At 38.0% G+C, this 22788-nt stretch overlaps 4 protein-coding genes across 6 annotated transcripts; all 4 read left to right on the plus strand.

Moving 5' to 3' along the window:
• Positions 1-219: 219 nt before the first annotated feature.
• LOC137744900 (serine/threonine-protein kinase D6PKL1-like) lies at positions 220-4697 on the plus strand. The gene is made up of 3 exons (XM_068484713.1): positions 220-361; positions 1173-3273; positions 3700-4697. The coding sequence occupies exons 2-3, from the start codon at positions 1394-1396 to the stop codon at positions 4544-4546; spliced, it is 2727 nt and encodes a 908-aa protein (XP_068340814.1). The 5' UTR covers positions 220-361; positions 1173-1393; the 3' UTR covers positions 4547-4697.
• A 290-nt stretch (positions 4698-4987) lies between these two features.
• LOC137745844 (BTB/POZ domain-containing protein FBL11) lies at positions 4988-15439 on the plus strand. 3 transcript variants are annotated; one of them, XM_068485869.1, is made up of 19 exons: positions 4988-5426; positions 5539-5589; positions 5730-5856; positions 6103-6238; positions 6344-6393; positions 8395-8483; positions 8569-8674; positions 9590-9626; positions 9719-9870; positions 10525-11050; positions 11555-11830; positions 12483-12628; positions 12993-13340; positions 13741-13984; positions 14266-14321; positions 14524-14604; positions 14733-14777; positions 14868-14936; positions 15044-15439. In XM_068485869.1, the coding sequence occupies exons 1-19, from the start codon at positions 5251-5253 to the stop codon at positions 15215-15217; spliced, it is 2889 nt and encodes a 962-aa protein (XP_068341970.1). In that variant the 5' UTR covers positions 4988-5250; the 3' UTR covers positions 15218-15439. The 3 variants fall into 3 exon arrangements, with proteins under 3 accessions (XP_068341970.1, XP_068341971.1, XP_068341972.1); XM_068485870.1 differs by lacking the exon at positions 5730-5856 and having other exon boundaries at positions 5345-5426; XM_068485871.1 differs by lacking the exons at positions 4988-5426; positions 5539-5589; positions 5730-5856 and having other exon boundaries at positions 6117-6238; positions 6315-6393.
• A 329-nt stretch (positions 15440-15768) lies between these two features.
• Positions 15769-19238, plus strand: LOC137745433 (histidinol-phosphate aminotransferase, chloroplastic-like). Its single transcript, XM_068485398.1, has 9 exons — positions 15769-16190; positions 16801-16884; positions 17031-17185; positions 17313-17410; positions 17601-17709; positions 17979-18136; positions 18374-18516; positions 18604-18744; positions 18930-19238. Exons 1-9 carry the CDS (start codon positions 15963-15965, stop codon positions 19062-19064), a joined length of 1251 nt encoding a protein of 416 aa, XP_068341499.1. The 5' UTR covers positions 15769-15962; the 3' UTR covers positions 19065-19238.
• Positions 19239-19689: 451 nt separating this feature from the next.
• On the plus strand, positions 19690-21491 carry LOC137745995 (protein BUD31 homolog 1-like). The gene is made up of 4 exons (XM_068486037.1): positions 19690-19898; positions 20333-20433; positions 20515-20702; positions 21208-21491. The coding sequence occupies exons 1-4, from the start codon at positions 19690-19692 to the stop codon at positions 21361-21363; spliced, it is 654 nt and encodes a 217-aa protein (XP_068342138.1). The 3' UTR covers positions 21364-21491.
• Positions 21492-22788: the final 1297 nt, after the last annotated feature.

Raw genomic sequence — 22788 nt, forward strand, 5'->3', positions numbered from 1 at the left:
TACCCTCCTTCCCATATTTTTCACCCCAAAAATCCAAGAACCGCCCTAAAATTCAGAAAACGATTGGGATATGGACAATCCCAAGATAGTATTTCAAATTAATTTTCACATTTTTCGATGGACCCTACATATACGGTGGGACCGGGACCCACATTCCCTCAAAATAATCAGTGCAACCAGAGCGGAAAGAGAAGTCAGTGTTTTGTTTGTTAGCTCGCCATCAATCCTCTTCTCGCTTTCCCCTCTCTCGCCATCGCAGCACCTCCAAAGGTTTCTAGGGTTTGTAGCGCGCCATTTCCTCAGAGTTTTACTTTACTCGCCGAATCTTGCCCCAATGCGTCTGTTGAGGAAGCTCAATCAGGTATTGTTCTTCGCGTTTCTCCGATCTGGGTTTGCTTTTGAGCGTGTTCGTATCTCGAGATTTGAGCTTCTGGGGCTCTAAGAAGCTTGGCATTTTCATTTTATTTTACTTCTTCTTGAATTATTTTTTGGTTTTTTGTTGGGTTTGATTTGTTTGGTGGGATAAATTTGTTGGTGAATTTTTTTTTTCTTGGTGATGTGCAAAAAATGATTAAACTTTAGCTTGAAGAGAATTGAAAGATGGAAACTTGGTGTAGATTTCATGTAGTTTAATGATTTTTTGTTTAAGTAGAGGAAAATGAAATTAGGGGAAAAAAAAATGCATCATTTGCATTCCATTAAATTGATTGGAAATCTGTTTCGTGCCGGTTCTATGGTCGAAAGATATGACTTTTGTGTGATGGTGAAAGTTTGCTTTGACTAAGCTCATGGGGTTTAGCCCGAGTGGCGAGGGCGGGTGGGGAAATGGATTTAGGATTAGGCTAGGTCAAATGTTCGATTATGTTCCATTGTAACCAAGTAACGAAAATGATGCTTTGCCTAAGCTTTTGGGGTTAGCCCGGGTGGTGAGGGCGGGCGGGGAAATGGATTTAGGATTAGTCTAGGTCAGGCGTTCGTTTCCTTTTCATATTGGAGTTTTTCAAGTTTCGAATTGGTGGAGTAGTGTTGCAATGTTGTGTTGGTTTGAAATTTGAAATCTTTTCAGGAACTCCTATTGTGTGTCACCGAGTTGCTTACTTCCGTTTGCACTGACGGAAACTACATCTGCTGTTGGGTGACTGATGTTCTTCATACTTCTGTTGATATTTCAGGGAATGCATTTTATCTTTTCCAAAGTGAAAAGACATATGGCTTGATGTGGGCAGTTTAGTTTATAAGGGCACAAAACAGTTTTACTCACAGCTCGTGACTTGTCGGAATCTTTACCTGAAAGGCTTCTCAAGGAACTGATCATTGTAAAGTTGCTGGAGTAAGCTCTTCCACGTTTTGGTACGCCGTTTGGATTACGTGACCAGACTGAGTAACCCTAGAAATGGGTTCATTTGCTGGTACATCTGAAATTGTGGAAGCGAAAGATGAGCTGACTACAGGTCAATATTCTCATGGAATACATCAGCTGAATTCTGGATTTAGTAAAGGTGACAAAGATTGGAAGCCTCCTCCTGTTCTAAAACTGGGATACAAGGATTCTCTAGAAGATGATATTAATAAGCTCTTTGAGGCAATCAAAACTCCATCCAAGGGTTCAGATCATTCAAGGCAAGTAGGCGCTAGCCCTTTAAATAGAAATGCCTTAAAGAAACCAATTACAGTGGGTGTGTCTCGCTCACCAGGGATCGGTAATTCAGAACCGGCGACACTGAAGCAGGCGTTAAGAGAGCTCTCTATTACCAAGGCATCAGAAATGGCTGCTATGAAACGATTATCAAAATTGACAAGTCCTGCAAGACCCTCGGAAGCTGGGAGGATCAAGACGTTATACAATGCAGTTGTTGTTCAACCCAGTCAATCTGGTGCCTCCTCAAGTGAAGATAGGGGAAATATGGTTGAAATCTCTCTGGTGCCAGAAGAAAGCATTTCAAATTCTTGTGAGGAGTTGTCTGAGCATCCTCAAATGTCCAAGATGAAGTCATCAAGCCAGAGTGGACATTCTTCTCCTCGATTTACCATTGGGAAAGCAGAAAATAACTCCGGGAGCACAATATTGCAAAATGAAAGTACCTCCAGTTGCAAGTTAAGGACAGTAGGGGAGCAAACAGTGAAGGCGGAACTGGGACAGAAGAAAAAAAATAAATCTAAAAGTGATCATATTTCAGAACTTGCTGAAAATGTTCCTTCCAGGACCATGTTACAGACAAAAACTAAGACAGAGCTGGTGAAGAAAGAGAAACTTAAATCTACAAGTGGCATTACATCAGTACTTGTTCAAAATGTTCCTGCCAAAACCAAGTTAGCTAATAAGCTATCAGCAGCAAAACCAGGGCGGAAAGTCAAGTTGCATGTAGTACCTTCTTCATCGAGTTCGGTGAATCGAAATCTGGCAAGCAAAGTATCCAGAAATGCCCTCCGCTCTGTAAAAGCAGCCAGCAGGAATAGGAATATCGTAAAGAAGAAGACAAGGCAAGAGTCAAGTTCTGTGGCCTGCAACTCTAGTAATTATAATGAAGTTGATGCTGATTTTGATCCTTGTACCAGTCAGCTGGTCTGCGAGAGATGTCAATGTGCAATACAAGGTGCTGGACAACAATCCAATCAAGGTTCTTTGGCACCCCAGTTTAACGGTCTTACTGCTGAGGTAAACTCAAATAATGTGCACAGCATTCCAGGTAAACCAGGCTTCACTTTCGACAGCAGTAATACTGGCAATAAAGGGGGAGATGACATTATGAAAGCAAAAAAGAACCCCAAATCAAAAGAAAAGGGGGAATTCTCCCAAAGCTCAAAAAGTAGCCAAGGTGATCATAGTAGTAGTACGAGTTTGAGTGACGAGAGCAATGTCAGTGGATCTAGTTGCAGCAATAAGCCTCACATGTCGAAGGATGTGAGATGGGAGGCCATCCGTCATGTTCGGTTGCAGCATGGATCCCTGGGCTTGAGACACTTCAATCTTTTGAAGAAGCTTGGTTGTGGAGACATAGGTACTGTATATCTTGCTGAGCTCATTAGTACGAATTGCCTTTTTGCCATAAAGGTAATGGACAATGAGTTCTTGGCTAGAAGGAAGAAGATGCCTAGGGCGCAGACCGAAAGCGAAATACTGAGGATGCTTGATCATCCTTTTCTCCCTACACTGTATACCCAATTTACATCAGATAATTTGTCATGCTTAGTTATGGAGTATTGCCCAGGTGGAGATCTTCATGTCCTCCGGCAGAAGCAAATTGGAAGGTGTTTTTCTGAAGAGGCAACAAGGTAGAAATATTTGAATTAACACCTATATCGGACTTTTACATTTCGTTTTGGATGCTATTAGACATTATCTGCAGTCAAGCATTAGTTACAAGATAATAGTCTAAGAAAATAAAAATATACACCTTTGTAACCTCCACCTTCACCAACACTCACCACCCCAACTACGTATATTTTATTTAATGTGTTTTTCCCAGTCAGCTATCACCGTAAGGGATGCCTTCTCTTCTCTGAGAGAAATTGCTACATGACATCATGAATTGTTTTTTGTCCTTAATTTTATGGGTCATCTCTAAAGAACTTCATTATCTAATTCAGTGGAGTAACTGACCGTTAGATTCATGTCCTCTGATCTAGTACTTTTTCGTGTATTAAATAGTTGCTGGAATTTTACCATTACAAAACTAATTTAAATCTTTGTACTTTCAGGTTCTATGTTGCGGAAGTTCTCCTTGCTTTGGAGTATTTACACATGCTTGGGGTAGTTTATCGGGATTTGAAACCAGAAAACATTCTAGTCCGCGAAGATGGTCACATCATGCTCACAGATTTTGACCTGTCTCTCAGGTGCACTGTCAGTCCAACTCTATTGAAATCACCTTCATGCGATGGTGATCGTGCAAGATTGTCTGGTCCGTGTACACAATCTAGCTGCGCTGAGCCGTTCTGCATTGAACCCTCCTGTCAAGTCTCATGCTTCACCCCTAGGTTTTTACCAGCTGCTGCAAAAACAAAGAGGTCCAAAAATGACCCTGCATCCCATGTTAGATCATTGCCGCAGCTTGTGGCAGAGCCTACTGATGCTCGGTCCAATTCCTTTGTCGGGACCCATGAGTACTTGGCTCCGGAGATCATCAAAGGAGAGGGTCATGGAGCTGCAGTTGATTGGTGGACGTTTGGTATCTTCCTTTACGAGCTTCTATATGGCAGAACACCATTCAAAGGTATTAACAACGAGGAAACATTGGCCAATGTGGTGTTGCAGAGCCTAAGGTTCCCAGAGGGCCCCCTTGTTAGTTTCCAGGCTCGAGATCTCATCAGAGGTCTGTTGGTAAAGGAGCCAGAGAATCGGTTGGGATCAGAGAAAGGGGCCGGTGAGATCAAGCAGCATCCGTTCTTTGAGGGCCTCAATTGGGCACTGATACGATGTGCCATTCCGCCAGAACTGCCCGAGTTTTGCGATTTTGAAATTCCCGACATGCCTGCTGCTCAGGAGAATACCAAGTATTTGGAGTTAACAGCGACGGGAGAGCACCTAGAGTTTGAGTTATTTTAGAGGAAAATCACAAGTTTTAGGAGAAGAAGCTTTCTACTTTGTGTATGTATTATTATCTCTTGAAAGACCTCCTCCTTTCCAATATATAACTCATAAATCTAGCTTATGTATATACTTTTTTAAGCTTTCAGTAATGGCGCATATATCACATTCCGAAATTTTGTACATTTTGAAATATCGATGGTCGGATGGTGTATCACGGCTAGGATGGTCCGCGCATGACGGATGCTAGCAACAATCGTCCATGCGCAAAAATTTGTCATTTTAATACGGTTTTCTACTAGAAAGGCAGAGTCTAGGCTGAATCGTCATCCGACCAACCAAGTGAACCCCGAATAAAATCTCAGTTCAACGCAAACCGAATTATATATACTGATCGAAACGCAAATCATTGAATCGTATCGAATTGCAATTCTTCCCCTAATCATTGTTTCGGTGGAAAGAAATTACCATCCGCTAGCTAAAAGAGTTCGAACCTGGCCGGCCTAAAACAGACGTTTATTTCGGTACTAACTCACCGAAACCTTTTGAATTGTTCGGTGGGGACTGCCGCTGCCGAATTATTCAAGTTTTCAGCGGTGGTGTTTGCGGAACTAGTGTGACCAGAAGCCACCTTCATTACGGAAAGGACACTCTGCTTCCATTTTCTACAGAGAGAGAGAGAGAGATCACCAAAGCTTTTCGGCATCGGAAAACCAGAAAGCATGGCTTCGACCTCCGACGACGACTTCATCACCGTCGTATGCACAGACCCCAGTCCAATCCAACTAAGCACCACCCCGGATAAAGAAGTTCTAATTTCTGTCGAGAATATCCTATCCTGGGATTTGCCAGCCATTCTCCGTCACCAAACTGTCAGAGTTCAAGCACATCGGAACAGGTGCTGCCTGGGTTCTCATTTTCTCACTCATTTTCCGTTTGTTTCCCGATAAAATTAAATGCGGCAAAATTAATTTTGATTTTGAGTTTTTGAATTCCATCTGTGCTTGCAGGCTTATCCAACACTCTTCGTACTTCCATGGACTCCTAAGCGGCAGCTTTAGGTTAATCGATTTCCTTATCCGAAAACTGAATCCGAGCTTAGAACTTTGACTGTAAATTTTGATTTTTTTTTTTAATTAAAAAGCTCTTTAATTTCTTGAATTTGATTGCTTCCGGTTAAAAAATTTGAATTTTTTTTTAGCGAATCGGGCCGGGAATGTATAGAAATTGAGTGGAACCTGGAAATATTTCTAAGCATTCTCAATTGTTTATATGACTCCCCATTGCGATTGGAAGTTACATCTGATAATTTCCTCCTTCTTTTTGAGGTAAATAAATTTAACTTTTTACTATGTGCTAGTTTTGATCCAATGGTGTTCTTATCTTTTATTCATTTGGTTATTTGTTTTTGCTTGATCTTAAAATTGTTCAAACTGTTCGACATTGTTGAAGAAAAATTGCATTTCATGACTTGAAGGTTGAATGTTTATTATTTCCACCTTTCAAATCACATCCAGTGTTTTGTGAAGTTAATATTATTCTTTTGAAAATACTGCGTTGCGTTTGCGTTGCAGGGTGCACTCTATTTTGGAGTGGAGATGCTTCTCGTGAGATGTAAAACTTGGTTTTCTGAGGTAGTGTCGGCGGAGGTTCAACCACAAATACAATTGGATGATTTGACTTCTATTTGGAGCTTCGGTGTAGAGCACGGTGAGAATGATTTGAACATGAAAATTTAATTTTTTGAAAAACTCATGTTTGAATTTAGCATTGTTATGTTCTCCAGTCTAATGGATGAAATGGAATACATTGCAGCCCTTGATTCTCTTCCAGAATTGTGTGCGAGCTATCTTGCCAGAAATTTTGTATGTTCTCAACTTATATTGAACTTCTGTGCACAATCATTATGTTTTGAAAAGCTTTGTGCTATGCACACACACCCTTTTTACTTCCCACACACCCTTGTTAATGTTTGTCCATTGATCTTCTTCAATTCATACGATCGGACTTTCAAAAATTGAGAAGGTGTGTTAGAAGTAAAAAAGGCTGTGTGGATAGCACAACCCTTTGAAAATTCAATCATGCTTCAGTATTAACTCATACATCTTTTTGAAATGGAATTTTTACTGAAGTGGCTAGTGATGGGTTGTGGATTTATATTGATGTGATGACTGATGAGTAGAAAATTATGGTTAATTGTGAGGTAACATTTCAGTTGAATAATCTCTCTTTAGATTGGTTTGGTTTAGTCTTAATATTCATCGTACAGGGTCTAAAATAAAAGAGACGGTTCTGTTTGAGATGGCTATGATATGAGGAGGATATAAGAGTTGAAGGGAGCCCAAAAGGGAGATGGGGAGAGACGAAGAGAATTAATATGATTACTGAAAGGGAAATTTTATTTCAACCCATGTAATCTCTCTCTACACCCAATTTAAATTGTAAATGAAAATTATCTTTTTTACCCTATCACGTAATTACCATCAAGTACAAGACAAAATTAACCCTAAAACTAAAATTTATCAATAGACCCACACCTAATATTCAAACCCTACCATACAAAATCACCATTTTTACATAACACTATCAATACTGACAGTAAACATTGACAAAAACACTGAAAATGACCTTCAAATCGTGGCCCAGAAAGGGTCTGATCAACTACTAAGAAGTCGAAAGCTGAGCTGATCAACTACTGAGCAAGTCCCAACCAGGCCACTACATAATATACTGGGAGATCATGGGGAAGTTGAAGAGAGAGTTCTTAGTGAATGTTGTAGAGAAATGGATGCATCGTTTTTGGATCATTGCTATGTGGTCTCGAGGAGAAGCAATTCGATCCGGCCTCTTGAGCTTTGAATTGTGGAGAAGAGAACTTTCAAGAAAATTTGGGAACAATTCATAAAAAAAATGGGTTTGCAATGAGTCAGTTTAAGACCCCTATATGCACTAGCTACAACGAGCTCTTGGGCATTCTCAATTTATGCACCATTAAGAGGGTTTACAACACTGCTTATGTTAAATAGCGATGTAACTGTATTTGGCAAAAATGCATTTGGCGAGTCAATCACTCATGAATCAGTAAATGTACGTATAGAATTCAAAACCAACACTTTAGATCGATGTTAAATAAAGTTCAACCAAGTCCCGATCATCATAACTATAATTTTAGGGTTCATGTGGACATGATGTATAAATAGATATACAGATATACCTTCAATTGAAAAATTAAACTGATCAGTTCTTCAAATTATTAACGTTCAATAAGCAAATAACATATAGAACATTTTCTTATGTACCCAAATTCAAGCTAGTTAGCTATGAGGGGATATTTTTTTTTTCTTCTGTTAAGTCCAATTCAATTTGGGATTTTATTTTATAAATGGGTGTAAAGATAACTTCACATTTTGATTTGGGTTTGAAAGGGTAGTTTAGGTAATAAACTTGGGTTTAAAGAGATATTAATTCTTTAATTAAAAATAATATGAGTGTAGAGAATAAGTTGGGTGTAGAAAGATGTTACATGGGTTCAAATAAAATTTCCCTTACTAAAAACACCATGACGTTGATCTAATAGTCTCCTATCATTCTGAGCATGTGGCACTTTATTGATGATGTGCTCATGAACTCACGGATATATGGCTACTACTCTTGTTTAATCTGAAAAAGATGCTTTGGTATATTTCTTCACGATCAGGTCGTTACTAATAGTTGAATGGGAGGAGATTGTTTTCACTTAAGTGGCATCAGATCCTAGGGATTCGTATGTTAACAGGCTTATGATTTCTGTGTTTTGTGCAATATTTGTTCACTGTGCCCAACCTATTCACTAATTGAAACTGACAGATTATGCTTTGGTTTTCCAGATGTGGGCCATGTGCATGGATTATTTTGTAGATATTCCTTACGACTTATTACTATCTTGTGTAAAGCACATGGATTTGACAGTCGACAGGTTAGTTATCCTTTGAATAGCCTTGCTTAATTTTCTGTTAGACATATTGGCACGCTGATATCTTACTCTTATTTGTCTGTCACAGCGAGATGTATCTTTCCAATGCACTTTTAGTTTGGCTTGATGCTAACACAGAAAGGATGGATGGCTTGAGCAGAAATGAAGATGTCCACACTGGCATTTTGAAAGAGGTACAGATCAACAATGTTTCATGTATATGTTGAGGACCAAAATGATATATAGCCTTGGAAAGTAGCTTGTTTACCTAGGATCTACTACTGCTGCGAGTTATATCATAAGCAATTATCTTCAACCATGAATGTGACTCCATATCAGTTTTTGAAAAACATCAACATGTTAGGTACAATAAACTTGACAGCCAATCCATAGCCTGCATAGTTTTAACTGGATAATAGGAAGGAAATGTCGTAACTTTCTGATGAAAGTCACCAAAGAGTGAGTTACCTAATAATCATAACAAATTGCCCCATCGAGCAAACTTTCAGTTTCATTTAAAGGCAGTTTAGCACTAATTGTTACTTGGACGAAACTCTTCCCAATATGCCTCATAATATAATGGGGACAATGTGGCATAATGTTATGTTCACAAGTTTGTGGAAATAGGTACGATAAGGGTAAACTATAGATCTAAAGACAAGAAGGGTAATTACAGGTCTGTAATTAGAAATTATTGAACCATGTAGAGGGATTATTTACTTTGTGAGTTGTGATATGTCGTGTTATAAAAGTTCATTACTTGTGCTACCAATTGATCCCTCATATTCTTGAAAATAAATATGTAGGGGATTTTAGCAGTGTTGTAATTGCCCTTGATGTAGTTAAGCGTAAATTTTACATCATCTGTCTTTGTCTTTGTATATTTTCTGTATATATATATTTTTTTGAAGTTTATATGATAAGTATAAAACTTAGTAAAATAGTGATTTAGTTCTCCTTAGTCATTCAGTAGCATTAAATCTGAATTTTCTGAGTTTAGGTATTCATAAAGCCGAAACCTGAAATACTACCATTCAGTATTTATCTGCCAAAATCTTTAGTAAACTGCAATCTTTGTATTAAATCATCTATTGGTTGCTGTTGAACAGATCCGTGTGCGCCTTTTGCCATTGTGGTTTGCTGCAGGTATGCTTAATTTTCTGATAGTAGATAAAGGGCACCAATACATACTCATTTTTTTCCTATTCTTACACAAACTGATCGGGTTCTTTTTTCAGAGAAAAGAAGTTCTTGTCATTTTTCTAAGTTTGCTGATCAGAGCGTTGATTCAATTTTCAGACTACTTAGAATTCCATCCACTAGCTCAATAGAAGCCTTGGCCAATGGTCATTTGCATGACTTACGTATTCGGCTGACAAAATTTTCTAAGGTATTCCTGTCACTAAGGACCTCAGAACTCCCTTTGGAAAAGGTTTTATTTTGTTTTTTCAGTTGAGGTATCTTAGTGGGATAAGGCTTAGTTGTCGGTGTAGTTTGAGGGTTTATATGACTCAAGGTACATCATACATGCAATGAAAGAATAGCATTTCAGTGTTTTCTCTGTCCTATCATGTGCATATGCATCATATACTTTCTTGAAGGTGGAGGGGGAAAGTAACAAATGGGAGGTTTTTTTTAGGATTTATTTATCTATTTTTTTCCTTTTAGGAAGTTTTATATCCGTTTCCAGTAGATGCTAATCTGTTTTTTTTGGAAGTTATACAAAGGTCTATCAGATAAACTCTTCTTAAGGGTTAGAGTTACTGTTCATATGTAGACGGTAGTGCCAACTGCCAAGGTCTTTGCAAAGAGTAATTAAGGGAGGTTATATGGGTGCATCGAGAATCAAGATCCATCCCGTAATAGAGAGACTAAGCAAATTTTGAAATTTATTAGGAAAAAGGATGGAGATATTTATGTGCATGCTGTCAAACTATTGATATCATAGATTCGTGGTATATAGTTTCTGAGTATCTGAAACATCAAACATTTGGCGGACAGTTAATGTTCATTAGTATATAACTTAGTCTTTTTCTTTGTGCAGAAAGTAAACCTTTCAAGTTGCCCTCAGATGACATCAGTCGTGCTACTTTTTTCTTTGCTTCCTTTTTCAAACAGTATGGAATACACTCTAAGGAGTATTGAACAGTCACCATTTAACCTTAAACATCTTGAACGAGAATCTTCTGCACTACTGAAGTCGTTGCCAACTTTGTCTTTTGAAGCGGTACAAGAGGTGGATATTTCCAAGTGTCCAAGGTTACATCTTGAAACTGCCATTGAATGCTTCTGCAAATCGTTTCCATCTTTAAGAACACTGAAGGCAGCTTTTTTATTGAACTTCAAGATAAGCACTTTGCGCAAACTGCTGAAATGCCCCATGGTCTGTGAAGTTGACTTGACTATTGACACTACTCCAATTATATCATCACAAGTGTCTGTTGTATCCTCAAGTCCAGATATAACACCGCAAATATCAAATTTGCCCTTAAATTGTCGGGATATGACTTCTTTTTACTCTGGACCATCTCTTGCAAAACTCACGTTGGAGGGCCGAAGCGATCTCTATGGTGAGATATTTTTCAATAGTTCCAGATTTTCTGTGGATAAAGTCGTTAATGTTTCGTACCTCCAAAAGATAGTTTGGCATACTGATATCATTGACAGTTGTCTTTGTTAAACTTGTGGACAAAGTTAGTGGAAAAATGCGTACCATTCTATTGCATATAAGGCATGATATCATCGTAAAGTCCATAAAGTGGAAATTTGGGCCTATCTGTAGCATGCTATTGATGAAAGCATATGATACTCATTTATTAATAATGTTGGGCCAGGGATTTTGAAATGTTCAACTCTGACATTTGAATGCTGCAATGGTGGAAATATTGGATTTCTTTTTTGAAGTATGTTTCCTTGTAATTTAATTAGCCCAGGAAAGGTTCAATATTGTGAATGCGCAGTTGCACACACATGAAGCCCATAATGCACTATACTTGTTTTTCCTTTTTATTGGTGGCGCCTGATTTTGCATCATTGTTCACCCCACTAACATATCCTTTCAACATTTATGCCAGATTCAGATCTTCAGTACATCTCCAGATTCTGTGTCTGCTTGCAATACCTAAACCTCAAAGGGTGTATTTCATTAACTGATGTTGGCATAGCAAGTGTTCTACACAGATGTATTAAGCTGCACTCCGTTTTAGTATGTGACACCTCTTTCGGGGTTAATTCAGTTTTAGCTCTTTGTTCTAGCTCTTCCAATCATATTGCTGTCCAACAAATTGAAAACGAGCAATTGGATTCCCTGGCACATAATCTTCAAACACTTCACATGGGAAGCTGCAAGTGTGAGTGTCAATTCCCTTGTTACTTTTGCTTTGGGAGTTTATGACTTGAACTTTGAAGACTTATGTCCATCACCATCCTCATTCTCTACAGGCAGAAACTCTAGGATTTCATTTTTATTTTTTATTATTTTCGTTTTTGAGAATTGAGATACTTGGTATAAGGCACCATTTATCCATATAGTTCACAGAAAGTGTAGTGTATAGCTTCTCTGTCTTTGACCAGTGCTTCCATATACAAAAAATAAAAATATAAAACCCGAGGGAAGTAACAATTTCTAACTGAGAAGTCTTTGAGAATTTGCTTGACTAAGATTTAGCTTAACTGTACTTGCTATTGGGTACTTGAGGTTAGTAGTAAGGCCTTTCTTTGTCTTTCTGATATATGTTGGTCCTATAATCTTCTATTATATGAAATTCTTTCTCATCATTGACCGTTAACACAATTTCTGTCATTTTCTTGTATTTACTGATGATTTGAGATGATCTAGGACCTAAAAAGTTTTGAAATGGTGGCTGTAACAAATCCAACCAGTTCAGATAAGCTGCGTTAATTTCATTTCCGGGTCTAGATTACGTAAAAATGGACCAAGGAAATGCCTAAAGTTCACTGGATGACATGTATGCTGTATGGTCAATTGTTTTTGTTTCTCAGGTGTTGATGAAGCATCTCTTGTAAAGCTTATGTCTCAAATGCAAAAGCTGAAGACTCTTTGCTTAAGTGATACTTACCTTTCTGATGGTGCTCTATATAGTTTCAGAAGTTCTTCCTTGGAGATGCTTGATGTTTCTAATACTGGGGTGAGTCATCAAATTTAGTGATTATACACACATATGCATGTGATTGTGAGAAATAAGTTAGTTACATGGCTATACTCCCTTAGCGGTTAAGTTAATCCTGCAACTACATCCTAGTATGCTCTTAAGGTTCCTATGCATCTATGAAGTCAATTGGCCTTGCACATAAACCCTTGTGAGTATTAACATAGACAACACACTGTTTCTTGCATAAATCTGGTTTATATAATTGGGGAATCAACAGAAGGAAGCTGATGTAAAACTCTTCGAAAAGTTCAATTTGGTAATGGATATAAGACATCCTGTAAAACCCATCTGTGTTCCTATTATCATGTAACCATGGTAATTATGTGCTTGTAAATTTCAGGTTTCAAAAGCTGCTTTAGCTCATCTCATCAGTGGAAATCCAGGTTTAAAGTGTTTGAAGGCGAGAGGATGCAGGAATTTGTCTCAACAGGAAAGTGAGGCTCAGAAGCGAGCATTTGCTTCCTCCTACTCTTGCAGAGAACTGCATAATGAAATAGGAAGAACTTGCGTACTGGAAGAAATTGCACTTGGATGGGGATTTTCTTACTCCTCTTTGGAAGCTCTGAAACCCGCAGTCACATCACTGAGGAAAATAACTGTGGGCTTAGGTGGATCATTAGGTGAAGATGGACTGAGAAAACTACCAACTATTTCTCCTATGCTGGAGTCAATTATTCTTTATTTTCAGGTAACTTGTTTGTGGATTTTGAGACAATTGTAGGCAATACCTGAAACATCCCTTGTGGCTTATGCTGTTATACATGCATTAGCTGTAACATAATCAATACTAAAAGTACTCAGGGACAATTAGTTTTAAATATTGAATTTTGTGAGAGAGACACTTCCCCTATTTGCTGGTTTAGTTCACCTATCAGATAAATTCTTATTGATCAGATCAGCATGAGTTAACTGATGTCTCCTTAGGTATATTCATGCAGTTTTGGTGATATTAGTTTTGGCGAAAGACACACTTCTTTTTCTTCTTCTTTCGATTTCAAAATATATGTTTCTCTTGCATCAAAACCTACATTTGAATATGAAATATACAGTCATTGTTTGTTTGTACAATGATTTTGATACTTTTACAGGTAATATCTGATGGTACCATTATGAGCATCATGGAAAATCTGAAGAACTTGGTAGTTTTTGCTTTGTATCACTGTCTTGGTGATATATCTATTTTAAGCTTTAAGTTTTCCATGCCAAACCTGAGGACGTTGAAACTTGAGCGGGTGACCCCTTGGATGACCAACAATGATTTGGTTATTCTTACTCAAAGCTGTACAAATCTGGTTGAGCTTTCGCTGCTAGGGTGTACACTTCTGAATTCAGGTTAGGAGCTATTTGTTTCAAAGGGTATCATTTGAGCTTGCCTTCAATTGACACAGCATGTAGACATTTCCTTAGTCATATCTAATTCATGATTCTATTTCCCAATAACAAGTGCTTCAGTGGGTAACCTGTTCTTGGTTTCTTTCTATTCCATTACAGGAATATCCTTTTGTTGTGTTATCTATGTGCGAGTGTACCTCTAAAGCAAATTGAAAATAGTAGCTACTCTTTTTGAGGTAATTGATATGCCACTTTAACTTGCCGTTCTTTCTTGTTTGCAGAGTCTCAACGGATAATTTCGCATGGATGGCCAGGCTTGGTTTCAGTCCATCTTGAGGTTTGCCGTTTTCAAGTGCTGCTTGTTTTCTAGCCATGATACTTATATGTGTCAATGACTGGTTCACTTGACACATAATTATCAGTTCGACGTGTGATTTTAAAATTCTGTTCTTCTTGTGTTTTTGGAGGTCCCCTGCACTACTTTTACCATATTTGTCAGTGTGCCATGTATGACAAATGTGATCGATTTTGATGTTTAGGAGTGTGGACAAGTGACAGCGAAGGGGGTTTCTTCTCTTTTTAGATGTAAAGCTCTTGAAGATCTCCTGCTGCGTCATAATGTGAGATTTGAGTGACTGTTTCTTTTCATCTTGCATTCACATCTGGTAAATATTGTTGTGCTGCTACTACATATATTGCAATTGGAACATCGTATACCTTCCGATAATACCAAACTCTCTTTATACAGGGCCCTGGGATACAGAGAAGCTTTATTTTTGACGCCGCTTCAAAGGTAATACCTCAGTTCTTGTATTCAATTAGAGGTATCAAGTTTAACGGTTAATAAGTTAATACAATCGCGTGTCTTTTGTGTTGAGTTCAGTTTCCAATGCTTAGGAAAGTATCGTTAGACTTGTGTGATGCCAGTGAAGGTGATTTTGACATTCCGAATGTAAGTTAATCTCTCTCTCTCACGCGTACAAGCGCATGACCTTTTTCACTCAAGCGTTAAGTGTTTCCTTCAAAACAACCTAAAGGGATCTACGTTGTTTGCTGTAGTATGCAGATAGGTATTTCTTAAGTACTGTCAAGATTGCAAGATGCAAGACCGAGAAGTGTGGCCGGAACGTTGTGTTTCTCGAGGCTCGTAGGAGGCGGGTGCACAAAGAAACCCTTGTACTGGTATGGAACAGCAGCACCGTCGCCAGGACAGTGGTGAAAGAAAGGCTCTAATTAACAACAGTGGCGAACAATCTCACGCTCTCTTTTTTCTTTTTTCTTTACACTTACTGGAGATATTGAAGCCAGAAGTGAGTAATTTTGGGGTTATGATATAATTTGACCCAAATAGTGAGTAGTTTTTAAAATGAAGAAAGAACGTGTTCGATGAAATGCCTCAGTAGAGTTCTCTCCCATTACAACAAATTTTTAGCTCCACCGCTCTGCAGGAATGTTTGAAACTCTAACCTCTTATAAGTGTTACATAAATTGGATTTTTTTTTTTTTTTTGAACAACTGATAGTATTACATTAAAAGGAGAAAAGGCAGGCGTAGCCTCACAATGAGCTAGTAATAACATGATTCAAATTTGTTTTTGACGAGAATCAAACTGATAACCTTACCAATAGATCGTAATACGAAATGACTTATTCAAATTGGATTTGAACTTTTAAAACCGAACGAGTATTTAAAAAAGAAAAAAAGAAAAAGTAAAAGTAAAATGAAAAGTGAACTGAAAACGAACGGTTCTCAAACGGTCGTTGTGGAATAGGGTTTAAAAGTCGTAGTACGAAAACAATCGCCGGCGCCTGGCAGAAGAGTCGGATTAGTATTCAACACCAAGCTCTTTTGAACACTGGGAAACTGGGATACTGGGTTTTTCTCTCTGCCGCCGCCACGAGCACAGGTTGTCGCTGCCATTACCTACCTCCACTCCGAGCTCTCACCCTCCGTCGCCGCCATCAATTCGTAGAGGTTGATGGGTGTCATTGATATATACAACGTTTCCTCGCTCCGATTAACCACCACCCGCAGGCCCAGCTGTGGAATCGAAGGGAGCAGAAGTAGGAGGGTGGTGGCTATGGCGTCCACAATCCCTGTGCAGCAGAAAGAAGTCAACGACGGTCAACAGCGTTTGACTGGCGACTCATTCATTCGACCCCATTTGAGGAACTTGTCTCCTTATCAGCCCATTTTACCATTCGAGGTAATTTCAAATCCAAAAGATTTTGATTTTTCTTCCTCTGGTTGGTATGAAGTTACTTAGGTTATCACTATTTTTCTCAGTTTCTTTTTGTTTGTGTTGATTTAGTCAGCTGTATAATGCATTTCAATTTTAGGTTATCACTATTTTTCTCAGTTTATCTTGGAACTGATATTTTCGTGCTATTATCGCGAATGTATGATGATATGGTTCTAGTGTTGACAAAATCGAGCTGGAGCAGCATGCTTTTAATGAACCTTTGAGTTTATACCATCTTGATTCATCTTAATTGTTATTTGAACTTGTAAAGATTAGGTCTTTGCCTGGGATGAGATTCTCCAGGGGAGGATGATGAGGTCTTTCCCAGGGATGAGATTGTCCGGGTGAGGATGATGGTCGTTGTGTTAAAGAAATTGTTTATCTATGCTTTCCTTTTGTTTCTTGGGATTTTGGTTGCTGTGTATACATCATTGTAATGGATTTTTTTTAGGTTGAATTCGATATCTCTTAGTTGGTTGTTACTGGATTATGTTCAATCCGTTCCATTGTTTCATTAACTTTTTCTGCTAGTAAATTTCTATCCAAACCAACGAATAAGTTTCTTTTGCTATAGGTTTTGTCAACCAGACTTGGAAGGAAGCCTGAGGACATCATCAAGTTAGATGCAAATGAAAACCCATATGGTCCTCCTCCGGAGGTAAGTCATACGTGCCACCTCACTTGGTTTCATAGCAAAACAAATTTTGATTCTACATATGGTTTTATGGAGTTAGTTTTAAGCGCCATCATTCCAAGCTTTTTGTACCGTTTTATGTTCTTACTGAAATTTCATGTTATTTGTAGGTTATTGAAGCTTTGGGTGCATTGAAATTCCCATATATTTATCCTGATCCTGAAAGCCGTCGATTACGTGCTGCCCTGGCAAAGGATTCGGGCCTTGAATCTGATTATATTCTCGTTGGGTGTGGTGCTGATGAGCTCATTGATTTGATTATGAGGTCAGAACTGATTATTATGTTTGTATAAGATTCTAACAATGCTATCCTTTATGATTATTATTGTTACTTTTGTCTATCACTCCCTGATCTTCTATTTCATTTGTCCGTTATTAAAATATTGCTGAAGATGTGTGCTTGATCCTGGTGACAAGATTGTTGATTGTCCACCAACGTTCACAATGTATGAATTTGATGCTGCAGTAAACGCAGCTTCTGTCATCAAAGGTAAAGTTAACTTCCTGCTTAATTTTCCATGGAAAATATAATTTTAGAATATTTCAAGAAAGCTTATCCTTGCATATATGCGAAACTGTTAGCTTATCTGCCCTCTCCCCAAATACAAAAGACCTCAGCTCATATACTTAGATGTACATTATGTGTGCATAATCCTACGTGTTTCGGTGGAACTGTGCAGTGCCAAGGAAGACGGATTTTAGCTTGGATGTAGACGTCATTTCAGATGTTGTTTTACAGGAAAAACCAAAATGCATATTCCTAACTTCTCCCAACAATCCAGATGGGAGGTAACTGAAAATTGTCTCTTTCTGTACATATGCCTGATATTCGGAATTGCATCTTCAGTTATGAAAACTTTGATACAATTGTTCCTGATTCTTATATTCTTTATCACAATGAACAGTCATATATGCTTTAGCCTACTTAGATTTGAGATGGTTTATTCCGACTTAATGACCCCACATACTGTCTTATCATAAGATAAGATGCATGGTTTCTATAATCTGAGTGTCACTCTAAGACTTTGTATTTTCATGTTCTACTTATTTGATGACAGTATAATCAGTGATGAGATTCTCTTGAAAATTCTTGAGCTTCCCATATTGGTGGTGCTGGATGAAGCATATATTGAGTTTTCAGGACTCGAATCAAAGATGCAATGGGTGAAAAAGCATGAGAATTTAATTGTTCTGCGAACATTTAGCAAACGAGCTGGTATTCTTTGTTTTGTCTTGAGAAGTCATTACTTGTGAACATTGCTTTATATAATTCCGTTATGGTACTATTGAATAATGAAATCTTCTGCTTTTGTACTATTGGCACTTCTAATGACTTCCAGTAACAAGATTTTCGATATACAAACTTTGGTTCTCTTTTGTTTGTCAATTTAAACTTTCTAGTTTCAACCTTTATGTAAATGGTTTGTTTCTTTGGCGATGCGCAATGGTGCAGGCTTAGCTGGACTCCGTGTAGGATATGGAGCATTTCCGCTGAGCATAATTGAATACCTGTGGAGAGCTAAGCAACCATATAATGTGTCTGTTACTGCTGAAGTTTCTGCTTGTGCAGCATTGCAGAATCCCACCTATCTTGAGGTTAGGATTCTTCAGATTTGTCCCCATGCTTCCTGTGACTCTTAACAATTGAAGTGTATTTCTAATATCGGTCACAACATATACCAGACGGTGAAAGAAGCTTTGCTACAAGAGAGGGAGAGGCTTTTCAACCTTCTAAAGGAGCTGCCGTTTCTCAACCCGTATCCAAGCTATTCCAATTTCATTCTTTGTGAGGTTGCACCGGGAATGGATGCTAAGAAGCTGAAGGTATTTTTTCATCCTTTCCTCCTCAACATAGCGTTATGTCATCCAATTTACGCAATCCACCAATTCATAATTTTCGACGTGCTTTTGAACACCGAAACTTAAATAACATACGTGTAGATCCATCCCTTTATTTCTTTTGAACATTCATTCTATAGCGAGCGAGGTTTCAATTTTGATTGATACAGGAGGACCTTGCGAAAATGGGAGTGATGATTCGTCACTACAACAACAAAGAGCTGAAGGGTTATGTTCGCGTATCTGTTGGGAAGCCTCAACACACAGATGCATTGATGGACTGCCTCAGAAGCTTGTCGTCTTAATGCAGCACCTTGGACCATTACTTGGGATTAGCCTAAAACATATATATATATATATAATTATTACAAACCTCTTGTATGAACATTTTTTGCTTGATTAACTCTAAAAATTTTGATTTTGGAAGACATAGACTCCTGAATTAGTAGACAACTTATACGAAATCAATATTATTCTTCCTTGAAAGTCTCGATAGTTAATTAAGCAACTTTAATAATTATGAAATTAAACTCGCCTGCTGTCAAGTGCCTCTTCCATTCAAGTCCTTTCTCATCCTCCGGTTGAACTTTAAAATTTGGGTAGTGTTATAAACACATTTTTACCTTTCACATATTTCATTTTAATTTTTGTACTTATGATTCTTTTTTAATTCATTATATCCAACGACGGAATGTTGAAAGAGGTGCGAGGTTAGCGCCCCCATCCCCAAAAATTTGGCCTTTTAAAATGTTGGGTCATGGCCACTTAGTATTACGGTCTAGTCTTCATTTGTAAGTGAGAGGTCTTATGTTTGATTTTCTCTAAAGCGAATTTGAAACATATTATTACTAATCCATTGTGAGGTTAAGCCTATCCCCTCTTCTAGATAATATCGTTTGTTTAAAAAAAAAAAATTGGGCCACGAACGACATGTCGTCTCTAACGTTGTCGTGTCTTTGCACTTTTTCTGTTTTGAAGCAAAACAAATTGTTTTTCTTTTTGTTGTTGGAGACTCGTAGTAAAAGGGAGCACGCAGATATAAATTTCCAAATCCCTAAACCCCCCTTTCGCTCTGCTCCGCCTCGCTTCCCGCCACCGCCACCGCCACCGCCACCGCAACCTTCTCTTCTCTTCATCAGGTAACCAACGTAAATGTTTCTATATCTAATTTTTTCAGCGATGTGTATTTTTGAATTTGCAATTTTTCTCTTTTAGGTTTGTTCGAATTGCTAAAGTATCTTAATGCGAAATAAATCGTTGATTAATTAAAGAGTGAAACTTTTGCTTGTTAGTGTGCGATTCGGAGAAATTTTTTAACCCTTTTGTTTTTCCCTTATTTTTCTTTTTATTTTTAGTTTTTTGGGATTTTGGGTTTTGCAGTTTAATCGTTGTATGCACGATATGTAGTTTTTTTTCACAGGTTGTTCTTTCTTTTTTCCATGAAATTTATTGCTTAGCAGGTCAAAAATTCATCGTACGATTTTGATGAATTTTAGGTTTTTGGTTTTAATTGTTGATTATGGCTTTGGAATTTCCAGACTAGTAATTGGTTATGTGTTGCGACGGATGACAGGTATAAAATGCCGAAGGTAAAGACTAACAGAGTCAAATACCCAGAAGGTTGGGAACTAATTGAGCCTACGCTTCGCGAACTGCAAGCTAAGATGAGAGAAGGTATGAAATTTTCCATGTTTTTATTACTTTGTTCAGCGCGGAAGGATTCTGATGTGTATTCGGTTTTTAACTTTTTGGCAGCTGAGAATGATACTCATGATGGTAAGAGAAAATGTGAGACCTTGTGGCCTATTTTCAAAATAGCACATCAAAAGAGCCGCTACATTTTCGACCTTTACCACCGGAGAAAAGAAATTTCCAAGGAGTTATATGAGTTTTGTCTGGACCAAGGCTATGCTGATCGCAATCTAATTGCAAAGTGGAAAAAGGTTTGTCTCGGATCTCTTCTATCTCAATTTGAAACAAGTGCTTTATTTATTTTTATTTGGAGTTGATTGCATGATATATCGCACTTTGAATTGGAGATTAGTTATTAATCATGAAAAACCGGTAAATAAGATTAACAGAACATAACCATGAATATGTAATATAAGAAAATTGAAGTAAACATAGACACGGGACATGGGTAGTTACGACATTGAGTTGTCGACTATGATGGCAAAGATCAACGGACTAATACAACATTGCTTGAACTCACAGTTTGAAATTCTCCTGCTACATGTATTGCCGTATTGGCATTGCATCTTCAGCTCTGAGTACGTTGAAGGAACTTCTGTATTATATTTGCAGGTCGTATGTAAAACTGTTGGATAACAGTTACTCTAATTAGGATATTGAAAGGAAAATATTGCATGCTCATGTAGTTTGTGTCTTTTATCTAAAGTCTATTATCTAACGACATGTGATGACATATGGTTTGTGTTTGAAATGCAGCCTGGTTACGAACGGCTCTGCTGTTTAAGATGCATGCAGCCCCGGGACCATAACTTTGCCACCACATGCGTTTGCCGAGTTCCCAAGCATCTGAGGGAGGAGAAGGTTATCGAGTGTGTGCATTGTGGCTGTAGGGGCTGTGCCAGCGGAGATTGAATAGTGGTCGGGTCTGTTCTTCAAAATGTAATTCTAATGATGCTTGAACCAGGTTATCCTCGGTACCATGAATTGTGGGGAATTTGTAACATGTAGCTGATCGTAATCTTCATGTATCTTGCTATGGATGAGTTTAAAGTGTTCCTAACCGGTTTGTTGTTTCGGAAACTTTGCTCTTGATGAACGATTATGAATTCCGATTGCACATGGATCGTGTTTTCTTATGATAAGATTGATGATTACTTAAATGTGCTGTAAGAAACTTCTCCCAACGTACATCGGAGCAAATCTCCAACAGAGAGATTCAAATTTTAGATGTGAAATCACGTTTAAATATGGTTTTTGCTTCCGAGGGAGATGTAAATTTAAATTTTTGCCTACCTCCTCTTGAACTTGTTCTTTATTCTTGGATGCGCAAGGAGGATAGGCTCCTTCAGCAGTGATCTTTTATGGATATATTTTCAGATTGTGAGCAACCGATAGAGGGTAGAGGGCTGGATTTGTGATCAAAGATTTTACAGCCAAGGATCGTATTAGTGTGTACTGTAACACCGGTTAAAAGTATAACTTAATCGAAAGGCCTAAAAGCATCGTTAAGGGAGATAGCAATTGAGTCGCAAAAGTTCGCAAATGTGAGGATCTTGAATAGAAAACCCATTGCTAGTAATGGCATTGTTGAGAGTTCCTTTCTCTCAAAGGTTTGAGCCAATGGCAATTAGAGACTGGATAAAAGTCCCAAGTTGTGTGTTGGAATGCTAGGCATGCTGCTGTTGGCTCTAATATGAAACTGACATACTCCGAGTCGGAATGTCTACCTAGACACCTAAACCGAGTTGTGTTGGCCGTCATCTGGAAGGTGACCAAGCCATAAAGTGATGGTGATGTGGAAAGTGCTACTAATTTAAACCTAAGTAAATAATTCTATAATGCATAGAAAGAAAAAAGTAGTCTCATCCGTAAAAAATAATTATTTATTACATAAGTTACCTACTTTGATTGAAGAACAGTCAGCTACTTCCATTGAATCCTCGTATTCCCTCCAGTCTTGCATCACAAGTTATTTAACTTCTAATCAAAGAATTGGGTCATGAGTGGGACACTGACTCGTCCTTGATTCATTTCTTGTGTTGTAAAGGACTTGGTATATATTTTTGAGTTGGTTTCACTGTTCATATTTTTGTAAAAATAGAGGACCATAGTTTTAAGTCACATACTATTTTTAGCCTAAACAAGTATCCGCAAAGAAATTGGCTTCACTATAAATATGATTCCAGGTTATGGTAGAGAAAGAAGTTACAAGCCATTAGATGTCTTCAATGACAGCTCAAAGCCAAAGTAAGAGAAAAGAAATCATCAATTAGTGGTATAAGACTCTGTTGTTGTTGTTGTTGGAGCTAATAAAAAGAGACTTGGAAAGAGACCTTA

The sequence above is a fragment of the Pyrus communis genome, chromosome 9, assembly GCF_963583255.1.
Source record: "Pyrus communis chromosome 9, drPyrComm1.1, whole genome shotgun sequence".
Lineage (NCBI taxonomy): Eukaryota > Viridiplantae > Streptophyta > Magnoliopsida > Rosales > Rosaceae > Pyrus > Pyrus communis.

Bases quoted from the DNA above. Each gene is read 5' to 3' on its own strand.
- LOC137744900 (XM_068484713.1), top strand. From the start codon at position 1,394: ATGGGTTCATTTGCTGGTACATCTGAAATTGTGGAAGCGAAAGATGAG. The intron at 3,274-3,699 runs GTAGAAATATTT...TTGTACTTTCAG, and splicing joins TTTTCTGAAGAGGCAACAAG to GTTCTATGTTGCGGAAGTTC.
- LOC137745844 (XM_068485869.1), top strand. From the start codon at position 5,251: ATGGCTTCGACCTCCGACGACGACTTCATCACCGTCGTATGCACAGAC. The intron at 9,871-10,524 runs GTATTCCTGTCA...TTCTTTGTGCAG, and splicing joins GGCTGACAAAATTTTCTAAG to AAAGTAAACCTTTCAAGTTG. The intron at 14,937-15,043 runs GTAAGTTAATCT...TGTTTGCTGTAG, and splicing joins GTGATTTTGACATTCCGAAT to TATGCAGATAGGTATTTCTT.
- LOC137745433 (XM_068485398.1), top strand. From the start codon at position 15,963: ATGGGTGTCATTGATATATACAACGTTTCCTCGCTCCGATTAACCACC. The intron at 16,885-17,030 runs GTAAGTCATACG...TGTTATTTGTAG, and splicing joins CATATGGTCCTCCTCCGGAG to GTTATTGAAGCTTTGGGTGC. The intron at 17,411-17,600 runs GTAAAGTTAACT...GGAACTGTGCAG, and splicing joins CGCAGCTTCTGTCATCAAAG to TGCCAAGGAAGACGGATTTT.
- LOC137745995 (XM_068486037.1), top strand. From the start codon at position 19,690: ATGTCGTCTCTAACGTTGTCGTGTCTTTGCACTTTTTCTGTTTTGAAG. The intron at 20,434-20,514 runs GTATGAAATTTT...ACTTTTTGGCAG, and splicing joins GCAAGCTAAGATGAGAGAAG to CTGAGAATGATACTCATGAT. The intron at 20,703-21,207 runs GTTTGTCTCGGA...TTTGAAATGCAG, and splicing joins TAATTGCAAAGTGGAAAAAG to CCTGGTTACGAACGGCTCTG.